The following is an 11,168-nucleotide window of genomic DNA, read 5'->3' as shown; positions in this document are numbered from 1 at the left end:
TCAAAAGGGTGGAAAGAGAAGTAACAGAAACAACCAAGCAGAACTGGTCTTAACAGTTCACATTATTTTGTTTGATCCTCACCAAGAATTTGTGAGGCAAGGAAATGAAGTCTCGTCGAAGGGTGTAGAGAGAGTGAATTGAGAGAAAGTGAGATACAGTGCTAGCCCAAGGACCCAGAGAAGCCTAAAGATGAAGAGATACGAGGCAGGGTAGGGTAAAAGTTCAGGTTTTCTAATGCCCGGTACCATGCCTTTTAATGTCTTCTGTAAACAAAAGGGTGAAGAAAAAAGAGGAGTGGGGTGAGTCACGTTATCACCTCAACATATTTGTCAGGAGCTGCCAATTTTTTTGGTTCACACATACGCACTCATGTGCATGATTTATTTTGGGGGGGGAGGGTAAGCTATCACAATGTATCCCTTCAACGGTAACTTCATTTATATTTAAAGATTTGTTTACACACTGAAATGCTATTATTTATACAGGCACAAGATCATTTGTGTTAAGAGACTATAGCCTAAATATTAATACAGCCATTTATTTTTGAAAAATTTAACGAAGGAAAATGATCAAGGAATTGTACAAAAATAAAATAAGTACAATTACTTCAACTTGGTGTATGCAGTGGGATGAAAATATTTTGCTGTATTAACAATAACAGTAAATAGCAGATACCCTGAGTCATTAATAAGAAAAAATTTTGGAGACTTACCTAGAACTTTGCTGTAGTATGAATTCCATTCTCCCCAGTAGGATTGAAATATATAATCTTGCAGAGGATAAGATAAGGTGTTTTTAACCCTTTCACCAAAGGTCATCTGGTCAGTGAGCTCTGATAAGGCTGCTGGTACATACGAGGCAGGTGCTGGGATTTTCCCACAGTGTCTTTCCACTGTTGAGGCTGGAGAGAACCTCAACGTGTACATAAATGGAATTCCTAACTTCAGAGCAACCAGATCACCACAGATTGTTACTGGGTCTGCTACCAACACATCAAAATCACCTTTCTGAAGTCTTGCCGTTAACTTGGAGTTATTTAATACTCCCTCACAGATTTGTAAATTCATTCGAAAGAAAACATCTAGGACTTTCCCTACTTCTTTGTAGAAAGTCCAGAGTGTTAGAGGAGTTGGTCTGTGGTCTATCCACAGCATTATCATATGTTCAATAAGTCATCTATATTGCTCTTCTTATAGGAGACAGGTATCACTTCAAAATTCACAGGAGAATCAGGATTAGAATTGATTAATAGAGTTGCTGATGAAGCCAGGACAGTCACACTATGATTTCTTTCAATCAATTCTTCTAGAATGATCTTAATATTTAACCAGTGGCTACCGTCCGCAGGCCAAATTAGCACATTTCCACTTAGAACAATTTCAGTCAGTGTCAAATTATAAAGCAGCAGCTGGAAAAACTTCTTCGGCCTGGTGATATTCAAGATGGAAACCATCCTACTGTGAAACTTTTAAGATGAAAAGAAACTTTGAATGTGCATATAGGTAGATTAGTTTTTTCAAATAAAACTATATTTAATGTGATGGTTACACTCATTCCTAGGTCAACTGATCTCAAGACTAAAACAAAATAATTCAAATTCTGAAATTCATTAATATTTTTATTGCAACAACATAAATGAAATATGGTCTTATTTTAAAAAGAAAGAAGCTGGCAGGTTACAATCCCGATATTTATATACTCTGTGATAATTACTGTCATTTATAAAATGTGTCTTCAATTTAATATATATTTCTCAACACAAAGTTAACATAAACATATCAATTATTCTCTGCTACAGCCACTTTGTCAAAACTTGTAGTACCTTCAGGTTAGATGTCTCCATTCAACAAGAATTTTTACGTTTATTGTCTTATTCAATCCTTTTAACGATCTAGTGCAACAGAAGATATATCTCCCATTTCATGGATAATAAAATTAATGTTGAGTTGCATACCAAAAACATATGGCAAAGTAGTACAATTGAGATAATAGCCATAACACTATATGACTTGATGATGGATTTCTGTAGTATGATGCCTCATCTCTGTAAGTTTTAGGAACTTTGGTAACTCACAAGGACCAGCATTATTATAGTTTCCTTGTGGCCATATTAGGAAGAAAAAAAATACAACCTTTCATTTATATGTTTTAGATCAATTGGGTTGTACAGTGAACATTTGATAGATGATATTTTTCTACCCTGATAAGACAAAATGTTCATTCTCTCCTACCGCTTGAAACAGGGAATTATTTCACTCTCTTCCATATGACATCTTCAGACACAAATCAAAGAGATATGGCCTGGCACCCTAAGGAAACCGGAAATTTTTATTTAGAGCTGAGTAATGGGCTAAGTTAGGTGGGCCCTGGAGTTCAATACTCTCAGAATCACAGAGTGACCTTTTACAAGTTTTGTGACCTAAGGAGTTACCTACATTCAGCCTCAATTTTCTCATCTATAAAGGAGATGATGAAGCTAATTCATTATATGATTTGTGAATTAGCAATAATACATGTAAAACTGCTTTGCAAACTGCTTGGTTTAAAGCAAGGGTTTAGTAAATTCAGCAGCTATCTACAGAATGCTCGGCTAGACATGGATTTAGTGATATCAGTTGAGATTCTTAGTGAATCCCAAACTGAACAAGAGTAACTATGTAAAGAAGCTATTTAGAAGTTAAAATCATTAGGGATGCCAGTAAAAGTGGCAGATAACCAATAAAGTAATTAAAAGGATAGAAAACAGGAATTAAGGATGGTAATTAAGAAGTGGGTTTACAAAAGTGAGATATCTTGAGAATTGTGCATATCTCACAGCCAATCGTGTGTCAGCTGCACCCCACTGATGTCACATCTGTGGCTGTCATCTGGCATATATGTTACTGTGGAAGAAGAATGTTATCAGAGGGCCGTTTGAAAGATTCTAACTATGGAGATTAATTTCAATTTAAAAAAAAATAGAGGGAAGAAGGAACAGAGGAAGAAGAGAGGTAAGCAAGAGGAAGACTATTATAAAAGACGAAGATTCTAACCAGGGAAGGACTATACATTATACTTTTTTTTTTAAATCTTTTGAAACGACTACTAGAAATAAAATACTGTGGAGATATACACACACTCAAATGTGCTTCATTTCTAGCACTTTATAATACATTATTTACCAGTTCTTAGTCAGTATCTAGTTCATGAAAAGGACTGAATATTCTGGTCATTCCTTTTAAAGATATGCTGTTTTTCCTCTTTAATATACTAATATATTTGCAAGATGTGCTATTCTTATTCTAGCTGGCATTAGTTCTTAGAGCTTATTCCCCTGTTTGTTTTTAATGGGGCCAAAGGGTAAGACGTTGGTAACTATATGCAATATTTATGTATTATAAATACTTTTACTTGCATTAAAATGCTACATTATCCTCTCCTTAAGTGTGCCCATAACTTTGGTGGTTTTGCGTTGCTGTTGTTAGTAGGAATATAAAAATTAAATTTACCTGCTTCAATTTTAAACAAACATGTTTGAAATCTGCAGAAGCTTTTTGTTCTCTGTTAGAGGTTGCTTATGTAGTTCTGTGATGTTCGGGCCGGAAAGAAATCCTCAGGCTCAAGACAACAGAGTCACATGGAGACCTGTGCCTTAAGGAATAGCAGGTTACCTAGTGACTGGCATGGCCCAATTAAATGCCATTCAGTAAATTAAAAAATCAAAGGTGAGAAATATAACAGCAGAGTGCAATTTTATATACACTGGAAGGAAGAAGAAAGTACCCTAGAAAGTTGAAGCCTAAAATATTCTGCATAACCACTGCATTCTTAATTGAAATTTAAAAAGGAGACCTTGTCCCCCCTAGAACTAGGAAATACGGCATAGTAGCTTTGGTGTTAGAGAGACTTTAGTTTGAAAACTAGTTTCTCAAACTAATAGTTACATAATTTTGTTTTAACACATTATTCTTGGTATTTCCAAGCCTCAATATTCTCATCCGTAAGATGATGATAAGAGGTTTTTCTTAACAAGTTCACTGCAAGGATTAGGGAAGATAATATATGTGAAGTGCATACCACAATGTCCAGCACAGTAGAATGAGATCAATAAATATTAACTGCTGTTACAGTTATGATATTCATGAGTTTGAATCAAATACTCATAACCTGAAGTGAAGTGAGTAATCTTGACAATATCCAATTCCTAGCAATCAGCAGAGATTAAAGACTCACTGTGAGGTTCTTATTGAATTCCACTGCAGAAAAGTAATCTTACAGAAAGTTGGCCTATTTATTCACTCAGGTGTGACAATTTGAGACCTGAGGAGAAAGGTTATATGGATTGGTTGTAATGTCTTTGATTAGAGCATTTAAGCAAACGAAGTACAAGATAAATTCAATTTACAAATTGTAAAGCAATTATTTTTCAAGTCAATTCCCCTTACCATACCCATTTAGCATTCTAAATCTAAGAGACTTGTAGAATCATGAATTACTCTGTTATGTCTGCATGCTTGCTTCTTACCTGGTGTTTTGAATATGAGTGCTTGTGTCCCTGACATCAAAAAGAATACTCAGTTTTAGTAAAGACAAACTTAAATACTCATTCCAAGTCGGAAGAGTGTAATTTGATTAGAAACATGATAGCAGAATCAGAAGGTAATAACATCTTTAGAAATCTTCATCACTTTCCCATGAACAAATTGTTAAGAAAGATTAGTTTCATGTTTTAAGATAGGAGAATAATGTGCTTTTATCACCAGCATCAACTTATAGGCACAATACAACGGAATATGTGATTCAGAGACTGCTATGCTAGCATGGGCAAAGTGAAAGGAAAGGTGACCTAACCAGCATGAAAAAGGAGCATTTTAATCATGAGGATTATTATTACAAGGTTGAGGGCAAGTACTTGCTGAAAGCACAAATAATGGGATAAAAATATAAACATATATTGTGACCAATGAACCCTCCAATATACAGTTTGCTATAAGAATTACTGAGATGCTACACATATTCTTCTGTACTGTATATGCATGGGGAAATGAAAAGAGTTTTACAGATCTTGACAGCTTCACTGCTTCATAAAATTGTCATTTCTTCTTCCTTTTTCTTAATTTTTTAGCAAGATTCAGTTTGAACGTTATAATGTTGCCTGTTCACTTATGTCTTCATAGAACCCCCACAGGATTATCCGTAATCCTCAGAGAGATGTTTGTTCTCTCTGGATGACAGAACAGCTAGGTCTTCTTTCATGTCCCAAGACATAAACATTTATGTTTGAATCTTAGGGGTAACTAGTCAACATGTACTGAGGAGATAATTTCTTTTGCAGATTATCAGTGTTAGCTACAATTGGCTCAACAGCTTTTGGTCATACTCATCCATATTTAATAACTGACACTCTCAGCCATACAGTAACCTATCATATCTATTTTTATTGATCATATTCTATTTTACAATTATTTTCAAACAGAGATTTGAAAAATGAAGGCAGTATGTCAATAGCTATAGCTACAGAGAATCCTCAAATTCTTTTTCTTTTCACAATTCACAAAAACAGTGCATGAATTGTACTTTGTCATCTCTAAATAATTTTTGATGCCATTTAGGATTTTCATTCATCAATTGATAACCACTTCTAGGCCCCACAAGTTCTGCATGGGAGCCAACATTACAATCCCTGAAGCATGTGCACAACGATGTACAATTCTTTGCATAGTCTGTGAATCTTGGCTCTTTTATTTTGTTAAAAATGAGTGAAAGCACAAAAATCAATTTGTTGATACTAATGATGAGAAGTTAAAGTCTCAAAACATAATATCAATCAGTAATACAATGCATCAAAAGTAGGAAATATTCCACCTCTATTTGATTACCAGTGGGTTTAAGTCTGTACCTATGAGGTTTATCATGAAAGCAAATTAAAATATTGAATACATAACACTATATACAAACTATGAGTCCTAATTATGTATTGTGAAATAATTTTAGTATTCTGAGAGAATAATCATGATCACAAAATGTCAGTTGATTGCTTGACTTTAAATCATTGCATTTTTAGCAATTTCAGGAATATCTTGCATATAAAAGCAAAAGAATAGCACCTAAGAGAAAAACAAAAAACTTAGAAAAGATGTTACTAGTTACCATTAGAGAGGCAAAATTATATATATACCACCCCTATGGAGACAATGCTTAAATCTCCAGTTCTAATCCATGTCACTGCCTTTGAGAACTTACCCCATATACCCAACTACTTTGTCAACAGATATTCCCAAAAGCAGCTCATACACTCCTGTCTAAATTTCAATGCCTTATTCCCACCCCAAAATCTGCTCTCTCTCATATTCACTCACTCCATTAGTTGTGCCATTTATGTGCTTACTGAAGTAAAAAAAAAAAATCATGAAACCATCTTACTCTTCCTCATATTTCTGTTCCTCACCAATCAGCCATCGGCTTCTATTAATTTCACCTGATAAACAGCAAATGCTTATTGAATGCTTACTATACCCCCGGCATTATACTAAAATTCTCATTCAGTTCTTTTAGCAGTCCTGTTAGAGATGAGAGAAAATGAAGTGCATGTGCAAAGAGACTGAATTACCTCTCCAGGTCACACGCTAATAAGTGGAAATTGTGTATCAAGATCCTGCTTTCCTAACTGTGTTACTGTGTAGACGCATAAATATCTCTTAACCTGTACTATTTTTCTCCATCATGAGCTACTTTCTGAGTACATGCTCTTACCATACCTTTCCTGGAGTGATACAGTAGCTTACATTCTCACCTCCCTCCACTCCATTCCCACATCCACCCAGATGTTTTATAGACATGCAATGTACCATATTTTTTACACAAATAACGCATGACTGATCCGTTTGTTTGCAAACTGCTCCCTCCTCCATGAAATATTTTTGTGAGGGCACTATGCTAATTTTTTTTACAGCTACATGTAAAAAAAACTGGCATTGCGGTACAAATGAAAATACCTCGCAGGGGGAGGGAGCAGTTGGCAAACAAACTTAGAAGGCATGGGTTATTTTTGTAAAATACACTAGCCATCATAAACCAAAAAAACCTGTTGCCTATGAGTTGAATCTGACTCATAGAGACCTTTAGGACAGAGTAGAACTGCCCCATAGGGTTTTCAAGGCTGTAAATCTTTAGGGAAGCAGACTGCCACATCTTTCTCCCACGGAGCAGGTGGTGGGTTCCAAACACTGACCTTTCGGTTAGCACCTGGGCGCTTTAACCACTGTGCTACCATGGCTCCTGTATCCATCGTACATTCTTTTAAATGGTTCCCAATCGCTTATTAGATGAAACACAAAGCCCTTACTATGACATACAAGACGTTTTGACAAATATTTATTGAATTAATTCAGTCTTGCAGTCCCTGTATTTCCAGTGTTGTTTTCCATGCTTACCTCCTCCACCCCCAACAATCTGACTGTAAGAAATATGAATCATCAGTAATACCCAGCACCCCTGTGCTATTTTGAGTCTTTGTAACTTGGGGCATACTTTTTTCCCCACACTTAGTTTGTAGAAAAACTCATATTCACTGTTTCCATATGCCCTTGTGCATCACCTCAGCTCTGATGTTCTCCACAATACCGCTCTCACCCTGTCACATGACTACCTCTATACTATCTCTGTCACATATTTCTATTATCTCACTTACATTTTGAATATTATCTTTTATGTCTGACTTCTCTGCTTGACTGTGAAATTATTCAAGAAAAAAACATCATCCTAGTCTTTATTATAATCTCACTATCTAAGGAGAGCCTAGTAAAAGTAGAAACTTTAGAATTAGTGAAGAATACATAATAAAATTCAAAGCATGTTCAATGGATGAAGCCTGTTTGATATGTAGATGAGTATGTGCATGAACGTCAACATGTTAAATAGAGATGTTTTGATGCTAATAACCACTGGTTTTTGTTGCTGTTAGGTGCCATAGCAACCCTATGTACAACAGAATAAAACACTGCCTGTCCTGCACCATCCTCACAATCATTGCTGTGTTTGAGCCCATTGTTGTAGACAGTGTGTTAATCCATCTTGTTGAGGGTCTTCCTCTGTCTCACTGACCATCGACATATAAACACTATATCCTGCTTAAGTCATACAAATAATCTTAAAATTGATAAATCATCTTGACCAATGATGTTATGTTTTCTCTTAAATACACTTATAAATAAATGTGATAAGGGCTTAATGTGTAAATGAACTGGAAAAAAAATTTTTCTAGTATTACTCTTTTTAGAGGGATGATCGAGTGCTATATGTGTGTGTGTGTGTGTGTTTATGGAGGCCTGGGGACACAGTGATTAAGAGATTGGCTGCTAAAAGGTCAGCAGTTTGAATCCACCAGCTGCTCCTTGGAATCCCTATGGGGCAGTTCTACTCTGTCCTTTAGGGTTGCTAGGAATCGGAGTCCACACGAAGGCAATGGGTTTGCTTTTGGGTTTTATATATATATACATATATATATATATAACATACTTAAACACACATGTCTATGTTAATAATGGGCTTGTAGAAAGTTTTACCTTTTCTGGCTTTTCTCATACACAACTATAGTTTCTAGGCAATTTCTGTTTTCAATGCAATATCTAAATGAGAAATCTAATCCTATTTTTAAACTAAAGTATTTGTCACTAGATCTTATCCACATAAAATCTTCTTTGATATCTTCACATCCAGAAAATTAGTAAACATCCCATTGTGATTGCAAAATATATTGCCTTTTATCTTTTTTTACACTAAAAAGTAATAGTAATAGACAGTATATTGATACGTAGTATTGAAAAAGAATAGTCATAGGGAAATAAAGAAGTGACACAAAGTTCTCTATTCAGATTCAAACAATAAGACAAAAATGGTTACATACCCAAAGCTTTACTATAGTAGGAATCCCATGATTTCCAAAGAGTATCAAACATGTAGTCCTGTAGATGGTAGGAGATGAAATTTCTTATTCTGTCAGTGAAAGACATCTGGTCGGTGAGTTCTGATAAAACAGCAGGAACATAGGAAGGAGGGTATGGTACCTTCCCACAGCGCTTTTCCACTGTAGAGGCTGGAGAAAACCTCAAGGAGTACATAAATGGAATTCCCAGTTTCAAAGCTATTATATCACCACAAGGAAATACTGGATCTGATACCAGGACCTCAAACTGGCCTTTCTTCAGTCTTTCCATCAGCTTTTGGTTTTGTAGAATACTATCACACATTTCCCTAGTCACCACGTGGAAGTCCTTGATGACTTTGGCTATCTCCTGATAGAATCTCCAGATGGTAGAAGGAGATGGTCTATTTTCTAGCCATGTCAGAACGAAGTTCTTAACCATTTCTTCCATTCTTTCTTTGCCAAAGGGCACCCTATATATTTCAAATGTCAGAGATGATTCAGAAGTTGGTGTGATGAAGAGTGCACCAGAGGCAACTAGTACAGTCACTTTATGCTCTCTTTTAATCAGATCATCTATAATTATCTTAACATTTAGCCAATGACTACCTTCCGCTGGCCATAGCAGAACATTCCCACCATAAGTGGTTCCTAGGAGGCTTATCTGAAGAGACAGCAGCAGAATGATCTTGTTTAACATGATGTGGCTTGAAGTAGAAGATTTGATGACATGTGAAACAAATGAATTCCTCTGCCTTTAAATCAAAAAAGAAAGACGAAAATACTTCTCAGTTTTGTTTCAAACTACTGATGTCCTTAAGAGCTTTCTCTCTACCAAATCGTATTAGTTATAGTACCTCCATATTTTATGCTAATTACAGGATTAGGGGTCACCTGTGTTTTACTTCTCAATCTGCTACTTTAGCTTTGGTTATGATTATTACTCGCTGGTCTTTCACTTGAACTTTATCTCAATACTTTCTTTGCTTTTCAGATTTCATTGCACCTTGAAAAGTTAAATTCTTACCATTAAATTTTTTGAAGCTATTAAATATCTCACTGCTACACTCAGGTATGGGTGCAGAAAGCCAGGGCCAAAATTCACTCAGAAATGCAGTCATGCTAATGTTAAAGGATTTTTCAACCTTTCCGATATTTTATATAATGTTATTAGCAGCAATTTAACATTATTAAAATAGATATTGAAATAGATGAAATTATCACAATGATATTTTAAAAAAAGGGAAGTACAACTATAGCAAGTATAATATTTATTACTACTTAAGATATATTTATAAAAATATGTTTATGTTAATGAATCACTTAGAAAAGATTACAAGTAGATGGATAAAATATATACATGTAATTTATGCACAAGATTATGAGTAACGTTACTAATGAATAAAAGCTATTTGAAGAGAATTGTTAATTCAAGCATATTTCTACCAAAAAAGCTGCTCAAAAGCTAGATACCCTGTGTGAATAGCAAATACTTTGTCTCTAGACTCAGCCCTTAATAATTGCTAACATTTATTAAGTCCTTGCTATGTGTCAGAGATTGTACAAAATGTTTTACCTTTGTTAATCTCATTTTGCAAAGGAGTCCAATGAAGTAAGTACTATCATTATCCCAACATCAAAGAAGAAAGAACCACTACATAGAAAGGTTGAGTAATTTGCCAATTTCATACAGCAAAATAAGAAGAGAGCTAGGGGTGGCAACTCTATGACTCTCTGGCTACATTAACCACTAGGGTAGACTGTCCCATCAGAGTGTATCATGACACCTTATCAAGTACAATGCATCTGTATGAACAACAGACTGCCCAAAACATGAGGACACAACATAAAATACACAGTGTAAATCTGTGTGACAGACATTGGATAATGTGGGATCAAGTCATCCAAGTAAAATATGACTATAAATATTGTGCATACGTATTCATGTGTGTCTGTGAATAAGCGGAGGTAAATATTTGTATCAATGTATCAGCTGAAATAAGAAATTCTGTAGTGATTTGTTTTCTTGTGAGTTCTTTTATCACCAAAGATAATCTGTCATAAAACTTTGTTTCATTAAAACAGTACTGCTCAAACTTAGCAGAGTGGATCATGCAGTACAGGTGGGAGGGAGCCAGAGATCATAAAGTTGTCACCCCTAGCTCCTTTCTTATTTTGCTGTATGAACTTGGCAAATTACTCAACCTTTCTAAGTAGTGGTTTCTCCTTCTTTGATGTCAGTGGGTTCAATTCCAGGCCTTTTGC

General features: G+C 35.3%; 1 protein-coding gene across 1 annotated transcript in view; it reads right to left on the bottom strand.

The window, feature by feature from the left end:
- Positions 1-9,679, bottom strand: part of LOC101342518 (UDP-glucuronosyltransferase 2A2) — an 81,303-nt gene extending 71,624 nt beyond the window's left edge. Inside the window, 3 exon segments of the mRNA XM_023737791.1 lie at positions 714-1,175; positions 1,178-1,340; positions 8,884-9,679. Of these exon segments, the coding sequence (XP_023593559.1) occupies positions 714-1,175; positions 1,178-1,340; positions 8,884-9,603 (1,345 nt within the window). The 5' untranslated portion in view covers positions 9,604-9,679.
- Positions 9,680-11,168: the final 1,489 nt, after the last annotated feature.

This window comes from Trichechus manatus, unplaced genomic scaffold (assembly GCF_000243295.1).
Source record: "Trichechus manatus latirostris isolate Lorelei unplaced genomic scaffold, TriManLat1.0 scaffold00108, whole genome shotgun sequence".
In the NCBI taxonomy this organism is placed as follows: Eukaryota; Metazoa; Chordata; class Mammalia; order Sirenia; family Trichechidae; genus Trichechus; species Trichechus manatus.
The sequence above is the reverse complement of the archived record's forward strand: the minus strand, read 5'-3'. Positions and strand labels throughout refer to the sequence as shown.